The sequence below is a fragment of the Urocitellus parryii genome, chromosome 2, assembly GCF_045843805.1.
Source record: "Urocitellus parryii isolate mUroPar1 chromosome 2, mUroPar1.hap1, whole genome shotgun sequence".
NCBI classification, from domain to species: Eukaryota; Metazoa; Chordata; class Mammalia; order Rodentia; family Sciuridae; genus Urocitellus; species Urocitellus parryii.
The window spans coordinates 216479139-216498902 of NC_135532.1; the positions used below are offsets into that span (position 1 = coordinate 216479139).

At 37.8% G+C, this 19764-nt stretch overlaps 1 protein-coding gene across 5 annotated transcripts in view; it reads left to right on the plus strand.

Moving 5' to 3' along the window:
- Positions 1-19764, plus strand: part of Itsn1 (intersectin 1) — a 207796-nt gene that overhangs the window by 121510 nt on the left and 66522 nt on the right. For all 5 annotated transcript variants that reach the window (XM_077795394.1, XM_026393561.2, XM_026393563.2 and 2 more), the window contains exons 17-21: positions 3525-3652; positions 6002-6231; positions 8404-8525; positions 17179-17426; positions 19291-19450. In XM_077795394.1, coding sequence (XP_077651520.1) covers positions 3525-3652; positions 6002-6231; positions 8404-8525; positions 17179-17426; positions 19291-19450 — 888 coding nt within the window. The remainder of the gene's footprint in view (positions 1-3524; positions 3653-6001; positions 6232-8403; positions 8526-17178; positions 17427-19290; positions 19451-19764) is intronic.

The window sequence follows — 19764 nt, forward strand, 5'->3', positions numbered from 1 at the left end:
GAACGGGCGGGACCCAGGTTCGATTCTCAGCACCACATAAAAATAAAGGCATTGTGTTATGTCCATCTACAAAAAAGAATCTCTCTCTCTCTCTCTCTCTCAACAAAATTTTAAAAAAATAAAAATTGTTTTTTAAACTGTCTCATTGGCATAATTTCTTCTGTAGATTCTTTAAATTCACTTCTTGTTACTTTTTCATTTTCCAGCACTTCCTAACAGATTACTGGCTTTATTTCCATCTGTCTTGACTGTATCTGGAAATTAATTTACCAATCCACATCCAATCACTAGAGCTCAGTATAGGAAGGAAATGTGTAGTGTGATTCTTAGGAAAATTGAAACATCTTCATTTGTGCCCATGACTACCTGGCACATGGCAGTCTATGTTCCACTTGTGCTGTACCTCTAACTAAATATCTTTAATATCACTGCTATTAACACATTTATCCTGAATAAAATAAAGAACTTTTAAAAATATGTAAAGGTTCTTTTTTTTTACATTTTTAAAAATTTTTTTTATTATTAGTTGTTCAAAACATTACAAAGCTCTTGACATATCATATTTCATACATTTGATTCAAGCAGATTATGAACTCCCATTTTTACCCTGTATACATGTTGCAGTTTCACATCAGTTACATATCCACTTTTTTACATACTGCCATACTAGTGTCTGTTGTATTCTGCTGCCCCTCCTGTCCTCTACTATCCCCCCTCCCCTCCCCTCCCATCTTCTCTCTCTACCCCATCTACTGTAATTCATTTCTCTCTTGGGTTTTTTTTTTTTTTTTTTTTTGTATGTAAAGGTTCTTGAACAGTAAACTAAACTTGTATTCCTCGCTATCATTTCTTGTCTTTTGTATTTGACTTCAGCTCATGGTTATTTTGTTCATTCCTTTTTGGATTATTCCTGCAGTAAGAATAGCATCCTAATTAAAGAGACACTGATATAAATTAAGAGTACATTTTCATGTGATGAATACTGTCTGAGAATACAACCGTTCCTGGAACTAAAATAAACCCTAAAGATCATCTACTCTGTGATTCAGCTGCTGGCCCGTGTCAGGGGCCTGGTGTTAGGACCCAGATGTCTTGGTTCTCAAGACCTTGTAGTTACAGGGCTGTTTTTTTTTTTTTAACAATAAATTATTTTAGGATCTATATATGAATTCTATGTTATTAAGGATGAAATTCCAAATAGGAAAAATTGGATCTTTCTGTGACTTATGCTTCCTTGTAAAGGGTCTTTGCCATTGAACTAATGATAGATGAGGTCTTTCCTATTTGCATGTGCTGACTTTTGGGCTCTGATCTCTCCCTTAGGGCAGAGGTTGATTTAGTATCACTCCATCCCAGTTCCCCTTTTCATGCAGAGATACTGACTTGAGCCAAGAATGCAGATTATTCTTAACAACAGGATTTGGCTCATTTTGTTTCTCTTTAAAATATTAACCAGATTTTTCATTCTCATTAATTAGAGATTATTATTTATTCTTGATTCCAAATTACTATGAAAACTAATGTGGCTGAATTTTAACACATTAAAATTAAGTTTAACGTTCTGCAATAAGGCAGTGAGGAGGGTAATGAACAATGGAATTCTTTTTTTCTAGAGTTGGCTTTCACCTCGCAGTCAGAACTTCCAACTGTCTGAGTGAGGCTACATTGTTAATTTTCAGTCTCCATTCTTGACAACCTCTGCCCCATCACTGGCTGAGCTCCTGTCCCAGGTGTCCTTTCTGATTCAGAAGCCCTGTACCCAAGGCTGTTGCCATAGCAAAGAGCCTTTCAATTTTCACTTTAAGAGTTGCCTGTCCCTGCTGTGTCCTGCCTGAAAGTTCCTGGGCTTGTCTGCTGTGTTTTCCACAAAGCCCTTCCTTTCTTCCTATCTTCTACCTTTTCTCCAATTTCTCTCCGTACCAGTACCTTCTTCCCATACTCCTCTAATCTCCAGTTTTTTCTGTATCTCTTTGTTCCCTTTTAAGCCTCTCAAAGCCTTTTATAGTTTCCAAAACACTTGTATATACATTCCAGCTTTATTCTTGTAACAGTCTAGTAAGAAGAGGTTAGTTTAATGCTTGGGGCTTTTTTCTAAACATTGACCTGCTACAGATAATCTCTCTCTTTGTTGATCAAGAACGAATCTAAAGATAGGGAGCCTGAAAGAAAACTGCCCATTTAGATTTACCTGAGAGCAAAATGATAGAAGACAGGGCAGGCCTTAATCCCAAATCTCACTATGTTGACCCCAAGCTGCCCATTGGGAGCACCAGCTCTAGTTAGAAAGACTGAGGAGTCAACTAGAAATGCATTCCTGGCTCTACTGAGCATCCCACCCCCAGCAGAGCTGGGTCAATTCCCCAGCACTGCCAAAAACAAAACATCTTGTATGCTGGTGGGCAAGCACTTTACCACTGAGCTACAACTTTGACATACCTTATCTATTGTTGACCCAAGTAAGAGGAGTTTTGGTGGCTGAATCTATTAATGACCATTGGAGTCCTATGGAACAGGTTTCCTCCTCAACAATTGTTTCCTTATTCTTCTTTTGGATTCTTTTGAGTGTTTAAACCTGTGATTCAGTGTCATAGAATGCATTTTTTTTTTCAGTAGTCTGGGAAGGAGATTAAGGTTATTCCTCGGACTGGTATCAAATGACCTCTTTACTTTCAACCTGACTTCTGGTTTAGTTTAAAGCCACTGGCAACCTCATCCATGGATTTAGTAAGAGAATAGGATCTGGAGGAGTTATGATTTGAGGAAAAATACACACTTGGGTAGGGGAAGAAATAAGGTCATGGAGCAGAGCTGTCTATTTCCTATAAGGCAGTGTCATAAGAAGGAGAAGTTTTATAGAGGTAATGTGTGAAGAGGTGTGTATGTTTTCTAAGCCAGTGAAGGTAGGTGAGGATTCATTCTCAGAACCATAAGATTTTATTGAGGAACATCACAGTGTCTTAAAATGGGTTAAGTAGCCGGGTATGGTGGCACATGCTGAAACCCCAGCAGCTTGGGGGGCTGAGACAGAAGGATCATGAGTTCAAAGCCAGCCTCAGCAACTTAGTGAGGTCCTAAGCAACTTTGTGAGCCTCTGTTTCAAAATACAAAAATAAAAAGGGGCTGAGGATGTAGCTCAGTAGTTCAGCGCCCCTGGCTTCAATCCCTGGTACCAAAAAAAAAGAAAAGAAAAGAAAAATTTTAAAAAAGGGTTAAGTTTCCATGTTATCACTGAGCCTTTGTCAGTATAGCTCCTCCACTGGCCCCCATGAACAAGTTCTTTCTAGATCAAATCATGAGAAGTGGTATAATGTGTTGTGGCTCATTGGAATATAATCTTGAGCAGCCGTTGGAGATCAGTCATGTCAAATGTAGAGAGAGTTTAGTTTTCCAAGTTGATGTTCTTCAGCCCTGAATGTCATTTCCTAAGTGCCCTAGGCTCCCCACTGTGAAATGTTGCATGCTGATAAACAGTTAATGCCTGTCCCCTCGTTTCATTACATAAATGGTGTCTTGATCATTTATAGGAACTAAGAGAAATACATAATAAGCAGCAGTTGCAGAAACAAAAGTCCATAGAGGCTGAACGACTGAAACAGAAAGAACAGGAACGAAAGATCATAGAATTGGAAAAGCAAAAAGAAGAAGCCCAAAGGTGAGTCTTTGCAGTGGATTGTGGTCCCATTGGGAAGAAACTTCAAGTATTTACTCTTCTTTGTCTGGCTTCTCCAGGGAGTTACTATATCAGAAAAAGCCTTCAGTCTTTAATGTGTGTATAGACAGGCACAAACACATGTATCATAAATCTTTGTATATCTAAGTACCCCCTGAAGGTTTTGGTTAGTTCCCAGAGCTCTCCTATGTAGATAAATGGAATTATACAAGGAAATTGGGACACTTGGTTGGCTCATTTGCATGCTAATGACCAAAATACGTTTCCAGTCCACAGCCTTTTAATAACGGTGTCGGTCAAAGTGCCTGGTTTGAAATCAAAGTCCCCTAGCTGGCTGGCCACACAGGACTTCTCCAGCAAGACCAGGATTGTGCCTCTCTGTCTCTTTTCTTCTTTTATGCAACTGCAAATTCAGCTTGAGTACAAAAGGATACGATTTGCCACTGCTGCTTAGGATAGGAACTCATTTTTATGTCTTTTTTGTTTGGATGTTTGTGTTTGCAGTTTATTTTTCCTTATAACATTCATTCTGAGTAAATATGGAAATTGTTACCTTTTGGTGTGTCTGATTTTGTTAGTTGGTATTTGCTTTTTGAACTTTAGTTAATTTTAGACCCTTAAGCAAAAAGAATCACCAAATATCCCAGTGATTTGCTATAAATTGTAAAATTAGTTATTAAAATTAGATGGAAAAGAGGAAGAAATGGACCCTAAGGCAGGTTGTTGCCTTTGGGGAATGAACTCTTCTAAACTGCCCCACCTGTGTGTACTTCTTTACAGGTATATGGAATATTCTGAGTCCACTTTGTTGTTTGTTTATGTTTTTGTTTCTTAATGCCAGTGGGAGGGGGTGTGTGATCTTGGGTGGACTTAGAGGACTATTTTTGGTTTCCCTGAGGGATGCGACTAAGGATTACCACCCTGGCTTTGGCAACTAACTCTAACTCTGCCCTTTTTATCATCAAAGTTTGTAAAATGCTTTCATTATTTATACTCTGCTACACCAAACTTTGGCATTTCTACAGAGTAGAAATAAACTGAAAATACCATAATATAAATATAATATGTAATAGATATTCCAATTACATAAATAGTACCCAAAACTTAACTTTAGCTATTAGCTGGTTATATGATATAAATATGGTGACCTTCACTGGTAGAAAATTTAAAGTTGTTTTTATTGTGGTCTTTTTTGTTTGTTTGTTAAGGATGACAATTAACATTTCTACCCTTCTGATAAATGTGGGTTGTTTTTTTTCTGTATTAAAAAAAATTTTTAAATTGTAAGTAAAATGTTTAAGGTTTAAGTTTAAAAAAAATCTGCACTAAATTCTCATGTTTATAAAGTAGAAATAAATGTAATTTTTTGACAAGGAGAATAAAAGTGTGCTCTGTTTATATAATGTTCCTGTGGCAGCTTTCTGATTCCAAAAGATGACCCTTGTGCATTGCCATGTCACAGGAGAGTAGTTCAAGGTGGACACTGGAGCCAGGCAGGCTGCTTGGGATTGAATAGACATGGATGGCTTCGTGATATGGGTTATGTAATATCTATGCCTCAGCTTCCTCATCTATAAAATGGGAAAACTACAGGTCCTACCTGCCTGATGTCTGCATTAAAGGAGTTGATATATAGAGAGCCAGTAATCATCATTATAAAATTGAACATTAATTTTATTTTAAGTGTTTCAAATTTTGAATGGAATAAGCAAAAACTCATTCCCAGTCTTTCCCTGTGAATTTCAGATTGAGGCCAACATAATTTTTAGGCCTAAATTTAGCTATTTCAGCTACTTTGCAGAACAACAACAAAAATTAGTCAAAGTCAATAGAATAATCTCTTGCGTTCAGCTTCAGGTTTGGGAGCAATGTGGGCATGTTAGTGTGGTGTGCCTTAGCTATAGAGGAACTTTAATGCTCTCAGTGATCATGGGCTTATTTAAGCAATATTGCATTTTCAGCTTTTGGGGTACAGTTTATCTTCATAAAAGGTATGATCCTCTGTGTTCTGTGGCTTTGTTTTTTGTAGTTTAATACCAGTTTCAACATTGAGAAGTGTCTTTTTCTTATTCTTACAACCATTTTATGAAATACATCACATATTTTCTTTCTGGATTTTTCTAAATCATGTGATTTTTGTCTCACTCAGAATTGCAGCCCCGAAAGCCTTTGTTTCATTGATTGAGTTGCTCTATCTGAAGAACAATATTCCTTTGCTGTTTAGCAGCTCATCGACTAGGAGCTTTTTAGTGGAAAAAAAAAAAAAAAAAAACAGCAGTAGTATTCAATTGGAGTTGCTTCCTCACCATAATCAAGCATCTTTGTTGGCAGACGAGCTCAGGAAAGGGACAAACAGTGGCTGGAGCACGTGCAGCAGGAGGATGAGCATCAGCGGCCAAGAAAACTCCACGAGGAAGATAAGCTAAAAAGGGAAGACAGTGTCAAAAAGAAGGATGGCGAGGAAAAAGGCAAACAGGAAGCACAAGACAAACTGAGTCGGCTTTTCCATCCACACCAAGAACCAGCTAAGCCAGCTGTTCAAGCACCCTGGTCCACTGCAGGTATTAGATGCCAAAAGAGATTGATTCTAGGGGCTGGGGGTATTGCTCAGTGGTAGAGGGTTTGCCCAGTATGCACAAGGCCCAGGTTCCATCCCCAGCACCAGGAAGGGGGAGAAAAAAAGGATTCTAGAAAATAAGTCAACACTCTCCAAGAGCCTGTTGAGAAATGGTCTGTCTAATCAGCCCTGTCTCATGTACATCACAGAGATGAGATTGTCAGTCTCTTGTTTTGGACAGTGCAGCTCTTCCTTCCTCAGAATCATTAAAACTCTATTTAAACAGCCTCTGCTCCACTCCACTGGCATCCAGGCTTCCTCTGTGGCATCAAGTTCCATTATCAAACCCCACTCCTATGCCTAACATCACTAACGATGGTTGTCTATATAGATGACCTGTCTTGCAAAAAGAATTGGTTGCTTCTGATTGATATTTTTGCCAGAAATTTCTAGGATGTTTCTGCAACAAGATCTGGCAACTTTCTCCCTTGCCTATAGCAGTGTGGCACTCACTCACTGTTTTCTACTTTTTGGGAAGTATGACTGTTGTGTCCTTTGTACATAATTTGCCTCTTTAAAAAAAAAAAAGATGTGAAGGATAATTGAAATGACTATAAAAAACTGTCTATATAAATATCATCAGATACAAGCTAAAATATACTTTGAAAATCCTTGTTTGGTTGTGTACAGCTTTGCAAATAATTCTTAGTAGGAGACAGTGATGACTTTTGGTTTGTGTGGTAAATTATACTGGTTTTATTAGTTTGGTCAGTGTCCTTTTTTAGCGCTCTAGTATACAGAAAGAAATGAAATACACTTCCAAACCATTTCATAAAGGTTTACTTGTTTATGTTGTGCACAGTGTGCAGGGATGGGAGTAGGGATATTGAGTTGATTCTGGCACCATGGCTGAAGTTCCTGGTATTTCCTCCTAGTTTAAAATGAGGATTTATTTATCTTGTTTGGTCAGTGAGAGAATTTTTTGTATCACAGAGTTCAAGACCACATGGAAGTAAAAATTTGTCTTTGCTGCTTTTTAGATAAGATAAATATGTGTGAAAATATTTGTAGTTCTTGAGTAGAAAAGTTAAGCGGGTTGTTATGAGTTATCGTTAACTAGAATCAAATTATCCTATGTTGGTATGTTTGTTTTTTGTGTGAAGAGGTGAGGTACTGGGAATTGAACCAAGGGGGCACTTTACCACTGAGCTGTATCCACAGCCTGTTTTCTTTTTTTAATTTTTTTTTTCTTTTCTTTTTTTTTTTTTTTTTTTTTTTTAGTTGTAGATGGACACAATACCTTTACTTTATTTATTTATTTTTATGTGGTGCTGAGGATCGAACTCAGTGCCTCATCCATACTAGGTAAGCACTGAACCACTGAGCCACGACCCCAGCACCAATTTTATTTTTTATTCTTTATTTTGATACAGGGTCTTGCTAAGTTTCTGAGGGTCTTGCTACATTGCTCAGGCTGGCCTCAAACTTGTGATCCTCCTGCCTCAGCTTCCCAAATTGCTGGGATTATAGGAGTGTGCCACACCTGACTTGTATACATTTTTTAAAAGTTTTATTTCATTTAAAATCTAAATTATTTTTATATAGGGCCCATCCTTAGGCTGATTTATTTTCCCCGCTAGGAAATGTAGCAAAAGACTTCACCAAGGAATATCAGTGTAACTTTTTGGTGAAATCAGCATTTGTGTGTTATATTACCATGTTGAATACCTGAAACATAACATTTCCATATCTGTTAATATTAAAAGTTGTGCTTCCCTTCCCCTTCCCTTTCTCCCTGGCTGATTCAGACCTGGGATCAGAGCCTAACAGTTGTCTGTGCTGGACAGCCTGGGTGGGGATGAGAGGTGTTGATGCTTTGCAGATGTGTGCCTGTGGAGCCCAGGCCAAGAGGAAGGAAGAAGGGACCTTTAGGTTGCCCTGCTGCACTCAGCATTGGAAAGGCCTCTGAAGAGAGCCCACTAGTGAGCTCTCTGATGAGTCTGAGTTGTCAGCGCAGGGTTGTTCATATTTGTTTCAGAAATTCCTTGAGTAGATAGAAATAGTTCAGATGCTAATCTGAGGGACAATAGAGAAGCCCTTGGTTGTTTGGTTTATCATACTTTGATGTTTCCTATAATGTTTTTTGTCACACCCTCCCCCTATTTTTTGTACACAGAAAAAGGCCCGCTTACAATTTCTGCACAGGAGAATGTAAAAGTGGTGTATTACCGAGCACTGTATCCCTTTGAATCCAGAAGTCATGACGAAATCACCATCCAGCCTGGAGATATAGTTATGGTAAGAAAGACTCCAGTGAGGGTCGATTCTGTTGATCTTGCCTCTTTTTCCACTTTGTCAGACAACTGCAGTAGTGTCAACTAGGGTGAAATTCAGTAGTCAGCATTTAGTTTTTTGAAGCATAAACTCAAGTCTTTTTTCTTTTTTATTAGAATGAAAGATTGTATTTTAAAAACATATCCAAACATCACTTTAAATAATTATTGAAGACAATGTTCTTAATACACCTTAGCATATTTTTTAATTTATAACTGTGGAAGTTTCTGAGTTTAGATGACTATTTACTGTTAAGTAGTTTCTAAGAAATAGTTTTAAATGCAAAACACTCTATTATCATTCACGGTTGCTAATGATAACTTTTGTATTTGGGGGTCAAAGCATCTCCCCCTACCCTTGAATTGTGTGAACTTTGAATCATGTAATAAGTAGTGAATTTAGTACGGTGAATCTACCTTACTACTCTGAAAATTAATAGATAAAAAGTTTAGAATCTTGCTTTGTTGTATTTTACGTCCTTTAACAACAAAAACTGTACAATCTATGATTGTGACTAAAGCTATAGGAACTAGTTTAAGAAAGAAAACAAAGCAATGTGGTTGACCTAAATTATTATTATTAATGATTGATTTTCGAAGGAAAACAGTAGTTCCTTAATCCGGTGGTGCACTTAAGAATAACTTAGAAGTGGTCAAATTTTGCATTGCTATGAGCAGCTTTATTTCTTTCAATATGGGTTTGATTTAGAATTTTAAAAGAGCTATGTATGTAGTAGAACGCTTGCCTCACATGTGTGAGGCACTGGGTTCATCCTCAGCACCACATAAAAATAAACTAATAAACAAAGATAGTGTGTCCATCTACAACTAAAAAAAAAAAAAACCAACTATGTAAGTTAAAAACTGAGACAAATAGGGCAGGCATGGTGGCCACATATGTAATCCCAACTACTTGGGAGGCTGAGGCAGGAGGATCACAAGTTTAAGACCAGTTCTAGGCAACTTTGGGAGACCCTATCTCCAAAACATTGAAAGGTCTGGGGATGTAGCTCAGTGGTAAAGCACCCCTTGGGTTCAGTCCTCAGTATCACAAAAAAGAAAAGAATTGAGACGAACATTTTTCATCTACGATATGGAATGTTACAAGTGGTCTGTATCTTAATGAGAAAGTATTGCTCTTTTTCAGGAACATATTCAACCTAGTCCTGTTACCACAATTCTAAATTCTTTTCTTGAATTGACTTAGTTGACCCCCAGCTTGATTAGATAATGAGTTTAGATATGCTGTAAGAATAAGACATTTCATTAAACATGTATTTTGCCTTGCTTTCAAACCTTTGCTTTCCTGGTGGAGGTTAAAGGGGAATGGGTAAGTGCTGCCTAACTGTCAGGAAGTCTGCATCTTATTCAGTGTTTTGTTCTTTTAAATCACTTTAATTTTGTGTAAGTGCACATATCTCTGGATGTTGTCGTGGCAGTAAAAATGTTTGAGTTTGTGTAGTAGGTTGTGCTTAAAAAGAAAAGAAAGGTGTTAATTGTCTGAGTTTGTGTGCTGAGTTTTCATTTGCTGGGTTCCATTTCAGGACTAACTTGAAGGCTCCTGCATTAGCATGTCTCCATTGTAGTTGATGGACAAAAAAGGTTTCAAAGAGGTCAAACTTAAAAGATAAAATTCAGGAACTTTTTTTAAGAGAGAATATTAGAGTAATTTCCTGATAAGACAAGTCTTCCTAAGCCACTAGGAACCCTTAAGGCAAAAATGAACAATTTTATAATACACAAACATAAAAATTTCAAAAGAGCTACGTATGTTCAAATTACATAAAAGCTACAAATAGTTACTATGAAAAAGACCCATAAGCCCTCGATAAGCCAGCAGAGGGTAGAAAGGGACATGAGTGGGTGAAGAAAAATGATTCAGGAAGTACATGAGCAGATGCGTGGCCATGCCTGTAATCCCAGAGATTTGGGAGATTGAAGCAGGACGATTACAAATTCAAGATCAGCCTCAGCAACTCAGCAAGACCCTGTCTCAAACAATAAAAAGGGGGTTGGAGAATGTAGGTCAGTGATAGAGCAGCCTGGGTTCAGTACCACAAAAAAGGGTATATGAAAAGATACTTAACTTCATAGGCAGTCAGGAAAATGTAACTTAAAAAGTAAAAGCACTGTTCCTCTATCAAATGAGTAAATTAAAGTTTGATAATACATAGTTTTGACAATAGTGTGGGAAAGTAGATATGATACAAATCATTGTCAGCCATTTGAAAACAGTGAGGCAATACCTATTCAAATTGATATTTCTCATTCCTCTTAACCCAGAAATTCTGTTTTTCTTTCTTTTTTAGACATTTTTGAGGCACATTCACAAAATATGTGTGTGTACAGGGATGTTCACTGCAGCATTGTTGGTAAAAGCAATAAATAAAGAAAGGAAACAACCCAGTAAAGGAATAGTGTAATTAAAATGTGATGCAGCTAAACAATACAACGTGTTTTAAAAATTATATAGATCTACATATACAAATTGGTTCTCCATTAAGGAAAACAGAAACAATATGTGTAGTATAATTATGTTCTGATTAAAAATGTAAGTGGCACATATCTGTAATCCCAGTGACTGGGGAGGCTGAGGCAAGAATATCTCAAGTTCAAGGCTACTGTCAGCAATTTAGCAATCTAAGCAACTTAGTAAGACATTGTCTCAAAATTTAAAAAAGTAGTGGTAAACCACACCTGGTTTCAATCCCCAGTAGAGAGTAAAGAGGAAGCTTTCACATTTAATCTTATGTACTTCTGCACTATATTTATATTTACAAATGTATCCCACTTGTAATTTTTACTAACACACCAAAAATAAATCTTAACTTTAAGGACAAATATAACAGAAAATATCTACCTGGGGACTCATGGTGCTCCTTTATCTTAAACATACTAAGTTTGTAATAAAACATGTAATTTACCATAATTTATTGTAATTTAGCAGCTTGCGAAAAGGATAGAGTGTCTTAGTTTGTACTACGCAGTGCACTAGAAATGTGCCAAGTGCCATTCAACCATATTGGTTTTATGAGAATAGCAACTGGTGCAAAATAAGATGAAAGCTAATATGTGATAAAAAGGTGGGGTTTTTTTTCCTTTTTTTCAAATTTCATGAGGTTTGCAGTTGAGAAACAATGAAGGTGAAAATATGTAGTAGAAAATGACGGTCTCCCCTGGTTCAGTAACACAGAGATCGCTTGTACTTTTGTGGGCATAGTAATCATGAGATACTCAGATTTCTCAACTTCTTTGAAAGTATATATAGCTAACTATAACATGTAGCGATAACTATACATGTTAGATTTTAGAAGTTTCAAAGGGGGGAAGTTTTAAAATATTTTGCTTTTAGAAAACTTGATTATCAGACCATTTTTCTCCAAAAATGAATTTTTCATGGTTAACGAAAATTTAATGAAATATATAGAGTCCTATTCTGAATGTTGTTGATGATGCAAAGAATGGTGTCTGCCATTTTCTAAAAAAGATTAGGAGAAACTAATGAAAAAGCCACTTCTTGATGAATACTTGTTAATCCTGGTAGCAGTTTAAAATAGGAAAGGAATGAGTGTGAACCTCTGTGCTCAGGGAAGACTTTTTAATGGAGGTGTCCTAGTTGAAGTTGACCTTTGATGGCTGAGGCTTAGATACTTTGAAAATAGATGACCTCTCTTCTCACCATATTATCTGGAGGGCGAATCAATCAAACTTGACTTCTCTAACATATTGAAATTGCATGGGAAATGAGAAGACCTCTGCTTGCTGCCATTTTATTGTGGTTTGTCTTAAGAATGCAAGTTGTTCTTCTAAATCCTAGGCCTAGGAATTCTGTAGGACTGAGTGCATTCAAATTACTATGGGAGCTTTGGAAAAATAACTGCTGGGCTCACCCGCAGAGGTTCTGGGAACTTTTAGTCCACATATAGTTTTAGTATTATCATGTTGGTCTGTTAGGGAGTCAGTTTCAGGAACCACTGATCTAAACTCATCTCTTTTTCATGTCAGGATTTAGGACTAATCCTGAATCTTTCTGGAAAACTGCCTCTTCTTAAGAATATTCAAAGAAGGGACTTCTTTAGCAATTATCAGCCATCAACCAGTCATTTCATTCTAGAAATTGTTTGTCTTAGTATTACTCCTATAACAGTCAACTCATTTTTTCCTTCTTTTCACTTGGACGGAGAATTTTTTTTTTTAAACACAGTACTTTTTCCTACTGCACTCCTTAGGTTTCCATAAACTTAACATTTGAGTTCAGTTTATTTAGTAACAATTGACCATAATATCACTACTGTTTTGAGGGACCAGTGTGCACATAGGATTACAGTCATGGATTTAGCGCCTGTGTTGTGATAAAAGTTTTATTGGAACACAGCCAGGCTCATACAGTCAGTCACATGTTGCTACATCAGCTTTTGTGCTACAAGAGTGGACTCAAGTCATTGCACCAGAGAAAAAGTTTGCTGACTTCCAGGTTAGAGCTTTAGAAAAGAATTTTAATATCTTCATCTTAGAATTTTGGGGAAAACCTTTTACTTAAAAATCAGCAAATCTATAAAATGTGCTTTCCTTTGTGTTCGTCAACACAGGACAGGCTGCCACAGCCATCTGGTCTGATTCAGTACAGTTTAAACCTGTTTGCTATCCCTGACTGTCCTGCTCTGTGAAGGAAAAAGGAACTGTTTCACTCCTGTGTCATTCAGCTTTCCATTATTGTAACATATGCCTGAGATAATTAGCTTATAAAAAGAAAAGATTAATTTTGACTCATAGTCTTTGAGTTTTCAGTCTAACTGGCCCCATTGCTCTGGGGAAGGAAATATGTCATGGTAAGAGTGTGGTAGACCAAAACCACTCACCTCGTGACCAGAAGCAAAAGAGAGGAAGGTCCCACAGTCTCCTTTAAAGGCATATCCCAGTGACCTCCAGACCTCCCCCCAGGCCTCCCTCACCTGCTAAAGGCTCTACCATCTCCCAATTGTGCCATCCTGACCAACAAGCTTTACAGTATGAACCTTTAGGATTATTCAAGATTCATTGTAGCACCTCCTTTATGACAAGGTTGGAGAGCTTAGGGATACTACCTAATGAAAATTGTAGCCATTGAGCATGTAATCATTGAGAGAAGAGGCGTGATATTATCAGCCTTTTGCCCATGGACTTGTATCTGAAATAGGTGCTATGGACATTTGACTATAGGATCAGTTACCCCTGTAGACTAGCTCTGTAACATGATCCCCAAAAGGTAAGCGATGTCAGAGTTTTGTACTTCACTTCAATGATGTTTTACTAGAATTACCCTGAAATACTTTGGGTTGTTGGAATAGGCCTGCTCAAATGAAGTTATATTTTTAATAATAAAATTTTTCTTATAGCCATCAGTTGATTAGCATACTTTATGTAAAAGTCCACATTAGAGCACCATGTTACAGAGAAGTTTGTGTGCTTAGCCTTTTGGGCTATCATTATCTTGTGTTTTCCTAAAATTCAATTAGCATTTTGGGTAGTTTCCTAAATCCAGAAAGATATACTTCTCATTTTTTATATGTTGACCTTCATACTTTTTCTAAGTGGTTAATTTAAGAGTACTTTTTTTTAAAGAGAGAGAGAATTTTTTAATATTTATTTTTCAGTTTTCGGTGGACACAACATCTTTATTTTATGTGGTGCTGAGGATGGAACCCAGCACCCTGCGCATACCAGGCGCCCACTACCACTTGAGCCACATCCCCAAGAGTACATTTTTAACTCCTTGAAATTAAAATGTAATCATTACAATGAATGGATCCCAGTGAGAATAAATTAAACTAATTGAGGCTATTGTTTGGGTCATTGTTGAGATCAGTGAATTTCTTTAGCTAAAAGCAAGATACATACTGATTTCATGACTGTCCTTAGGGATGGGAGAAGCTCTTATTTGTACAACTAAGAGACTGCAGCAGCCCCTCCCTGCCACTCCTAAGTGTATACAGGAGTGCAGCATTCCTTCTGTCTAGGGACATGCTTGGTCGATCCCCTAGCCAAGATGGAACATTTCCTCTGGGCTTCAAATCCAGTAACAGATGTCCACTCAAAAATCTCCTAAGGAGACCAGATATATCTTGTATACCAGGGTCTCAAGTGGATGACAAGTCAGTCAGTCATAAGACATAACTAGGTAAAACAGCTGAATTTGACTAGGAGAAGACCATGGCAAGATGTTAAACCCAGAGATGCCAGGATCCCAGACAGGCCTGAAGAGCAGAGAACTCCATGTAGAGACAAACAGATTGCTTAGAGTGAGCTAAGTAGATACTAGGCTTTTAGAACTGGACAAAAGCCCTGGTAAGGAAACCACAGCTCAAGGGCAGAACTGGACAACAGGAGAAATGGCTTCAAAATAATCTATTATTAAACACTAAGATGTGCATTTAGTATTAATTCATTTAACACTAAAATATGCCAAGCAGGGTTGTAAATATTTATCAGATGTCAAGTAAAACAGGTACTGCTATTGTCTCCACTTTATTGAGAAACTGAGTACCCAGTGAATAAACTTGCTCAAAGTCATCCCGTTTTAGAACTAGTATTTAAATCAAGAGGTGTTGAATTGCAGAGCCCTGTTTTCCAGCCTTACATTTTGCAGTCTTGAGGTATTTGACTCCAGTTCTTAGCTCATTTCTGTTGACATCACCTTAGGTCATAAAATGGGGCTGAGCTTGGTTGATGAACCAACTAAGAAGTGGGGGAGGCCTTGATGCACTTAGAAGCAGCTGTGTTTCCAGTACAGAGCAGCTGCCATTAGCAGTATGTCATAATACCACCAGTAAATATCAACCAGGAAGGAAAGCCTTCTAGCCATCTGAGTTGAGCACAAAACGAAGGTCTAAGTAGAAAAGATATTTATCTTGAGTTGTCATCTAGAGAAACAATTGGGGCTGCCCAGAAAGAGAACAAATCATCAAAGGAGTTGAATGAATATGGGCTAATATGTTCACATCTGTGGAAGTGTGATCAAGAGTGACAGAGTGTAAAGCAAAATTAGAGCCTTTGGAATTACTGCACTTGATCTGAGGAAACTCCTTTTTGGTTGTTTGGAGAATTTTTAGCCTTAAAAGATGATTTTTAGGGGCTGGGATTGTGGTTCAGCTGTAGAGTTCTCGCCTAGTTTGCTTGGGATCCTGTATTCGATCCTCAGCACCACATAAAAATAAATGAATGGAATAAAGGTATTAAAAAAAAGAAGTTTACATAAAAAAAGAAGCAAATAATCACTTACCTTGGTTTTTATCTAAGATTATAAAGGTTCCGCAAAGTGATATAGCAAGAAGGCATTCCCTACTTGCTAATATCTTGCAGATAAGTAGAATTAAGTACTAAGCCTTGTATTCCACTTTCTTCAACCCTGCCCCAAGCATGTGCTTATTCTAATAAGCTAATAATAGTTACATCCTGTTGCTCACTGTGCACTGAGTACAGGCAGATGTTTGGCTTGTGTTTTACTGAATACTTGAGTGGATTAGACAACTGATAATTTTATCAAATTATTATTGTTTAGAACCTGCCCATTCATTTTCTGAAATTTCTAGAAAGCAACATTTACATTCCAATAAAGTATTCAGTATTTTTCAACCATAGATAATATATGAAGGAATAAAAATTAAAAGTCTTCTATAGGCCCTTATTTGACTTAAAGTGATGAAAACATTTCTGTAACAGTAAGTACTTATCCCCCAGTCTTTCTGTTGCTCATAAAATTGTGGGGGCAACTTATAAAGTAGAATCATTTGGGCCATTTTGAATGATCTTTTCAATCAGAACAAAGATAAAATACAAGCAGTACTTGGTGTAGGGGCTGGGGTCGTGGCTCAGAGGCACCGGGTTCGATCCTCAGCACCACATAAAAAAAAAAAATAAAGGTATTGTGATCATCTATAACTACAAAATAAATATTTTTAAAAAGTATTTGGTGTAATATAGAGGCTCTGTTTTTCCACAGGAGGATTCTATATTCTCACACACACTTTTTAAAGAATTACAGGGAATCTTCTCTGCATAGTGTACAAAGAATTACAGGGCCTTAATAAAATTGAATGTGGCTGCAAATAATCACTTACTTCATTTTCTCACCATGTGTCTGTGGAGCTTTTAAATGGCCAAACACAACACTCAGCTTTGCCTTTCAGGGAAAGCAGCTACGGCTGTGTTTTGTACCCTTGTCCGTATGCTAATAAATACTACTTTTTGAAGGGTTTTAGAACACTAAATTTATATTGATTGTAGCCTTTGCTTTTGACTTTAAATAGTAAATAAGTCAAGTTGTTTTTATTAATGACTTGACTTCCTGAGTGAAGAAGCCTGTCAAGATACTTCCCAATTCAAAATAGCTCTGAGAGTTTAAGCTATGTGCCTAAGGACTTCAAGCACTTTATCTGATCAGCCATTATGAGAAAAAGGACAGAAGCTTTTTTAAAAGTACAAAGAGGAAGAGCCACTTTTCCAGACATTTAGAATAGGATAAAGAAATTTCTAATGCTATGTGTCAGTCAGGGCCAACACTTGGGGCTGTGGTCAGGTGTTTGTTATATTCAAGGGTTGATTTAGTTCTATTTAAATTAAATGTTGTGACTTCCCTGTAGGTGGATGAAAGCCAAACTGGAGAACCCGGATGGCTTGGAGGAGAATTAAAAGGAAAGACAGGATGGTTCCCTGCAAACTATGCAGAGAAGATTCCAGAAAATGAGATTCCTGCTCCAGCCAAACCAGTGACTGATCCAACATCTGCCCCTGCCCCCAAACTGGCTCTTCGTGAGACCCCCGCTCCTTTGGCAGTGACCTCTTCTGAGCCCTCCACAACCCCCAACAACTGGGCTGACTTCAGCTCCACGTAAGATTAAACATAGTTTCAGTTTTTGAAATCTCAGTTTAGTAACCTTTCTTTCCCCTAGGTGTTTTTATAGTCCCAAGTTATCCCTCTTGGTAAGGGAGCTGGCTCATTTGCGTGACTCCCTTCTCTGGCTGGTCTGCTGGCAAGTTAGGGGTAACTGTCTCTTTACTGAAATAAATGATACTATTGCCCAATGATGAGTTACCCTCATACAAAACAAAGCCAGTTATCATGTTCTGTTCAGTAATTTATCTGTATTTTCATTCTTAGCCACAAAATGGAGAAATATAGCTTCCTAATAATCTGTGTTGACACCCATGTCAGTCAGCAAATATTCAGTCATTTCCTGCATGCAGGCAAATAGCACTTTTTTGCTGGGCAGAAACAGAATTGAATTTAGTCATGTGGCTTTGAATAGGATAAAAAGCTGCTTCCTCCAGAGCTTTCTGCTTTCATTAGTCTTGTACAGATGTATAGTGGCGTGAAAAGGTGCATGCCTTTGGTCATCAGAAAATGACATTAAGCACAGAGTGTGTAGGCAGAGGTTTGAAAGATGGATGAAACCACTATCCAGACCTCCATTTACAGGGCTGTGACCTAGATGTGCAGTTGTCAAAAAATGTTTTATACTGGCATGCCAGTAACAGTGATTTGAGTGAGAAGTGTTTGAAATTTCTTTTTAAGTCTAATCATCTTTTGGTAGAAATACATTGAAGGCAAGGAGTCAAGGTATTGTTCTGGAAATATCAAATGTAGCAAACAGAAATAGAATAATGGCCAAGTGCAGGAGGAAGTGAAGGAAAGGATGTAAGGAATAGCAAGTTTTTCACACTTATTTTTGCATCTAAAGGTGCCTCCACATGTAATCTCTGCTTTAAAACAATAGCCTTCCCTTGGCATAACTTCTAAGTTTAAACTCTCCCTTTTTCTTTTGATCTTGTTGGAAAAGTTCAGAGTGCATAAACTAAAGCTTTGGTTAAAATAGAAGACTAATTCCATGCTTTCCAGGATTTGTTTTTGCTGTGGATCAAATCAGTGTGACTGTCTTCCTTGTTAAATATGTGGTGTGTGAGTTTCCTGCTATGATTACCAGTGTCTTGTTTTCCAAACCAAAAATCAAGAAATTATTCTGACTTTCAAATTTGTTTTATAAAGATGAAAACGGTAAATTCCATTTAGATGTGCATTCACACAGATGTGTTTATCTAAAATTATAAAATCACAAAATTAGAACTGTCCCAAGATCCAAGACAACTGGTTACTCTCAGGATGCCTCGTGCAGTTACTGTGGTGTGGACGCATATAGCCACATGTGTCCTATGAAATTGATGGGACAGGGAAGCTCTGGCTGCCAGGCTGATGTGTTTTCATATGTGGCACTAGATTTCTTTCATCTCATCTATTGTTATTATAAATAGTAATGATTGTCATTATTATTCAGAGTATTTCCCTAATGCTTCAGGTAACCCTCAAAACGGACCCAGAGTGGCAGGGTATTGTTCCAATGAGGAAATCAAGATTCAGAGATAATAGAATAATTTGCCTGAGGGTCATTGCTAGTGTGTGAAACACAGACTCACTCACACCTGTGCCTAGCATTCTTTCCTTGTTCTTAACTTTCAAAGGCCACATAAATATACTGGATTGTGGGTGGAAATGTGTAATAGAACACTTGTCTGGCATGTGGGAGGCCCTGGATTCAATCACTACTACCACAAAAAAAGAAAAAGTACAGGATTTGTGGTGTATGGGCTCAGAGGGTGCCATTTTTTTCTTTTATATTTTGTTTTTACATTTCACTCTGGGTGGGAAGCTGGTGCATTAGAAAGTGCTTACTATTTATGGGTTGTGCTCTTCCTTCCAGGTGGCCCACCAGCACAAACGAGAAACCAGAAACGGATAACTGGGATGCTTGGGCAGCCCAGCCTTCTCTTACTGTACCCAGTGCTGGCCAGTTAAGGCAGAGATCAGCCTTTACTCCAGCCACGGCCACTGGCTCCTCCCCATCTCCTGTACTGGGGCAGGTAAGGGCAACCAGTGAGAGTGTGAAGACTAAGCAGTACAGATATGAGCAGATGCTTGCTGGAGATGTCACCTAGAATTAAGCTTCCTCGTGTGGGGCTCTCTTGACTGGCTGGGTCAGGTTCAGGAGGCCAAGATATGCTGTGAATAATCGGAGTTCAGTGCAAGTAAATTTCTGCCTGGGTTAATCAGAGAGGTTTCATTTATGACATTTGAGTTGCATCTTGACCAATGGGTAAGAGGTAGCTTACTAAAAACAAAGGAGAAGGCATATCATATAGGAAATGCTAAAAGGAGAGGCTTTAAGGCAAAGAAT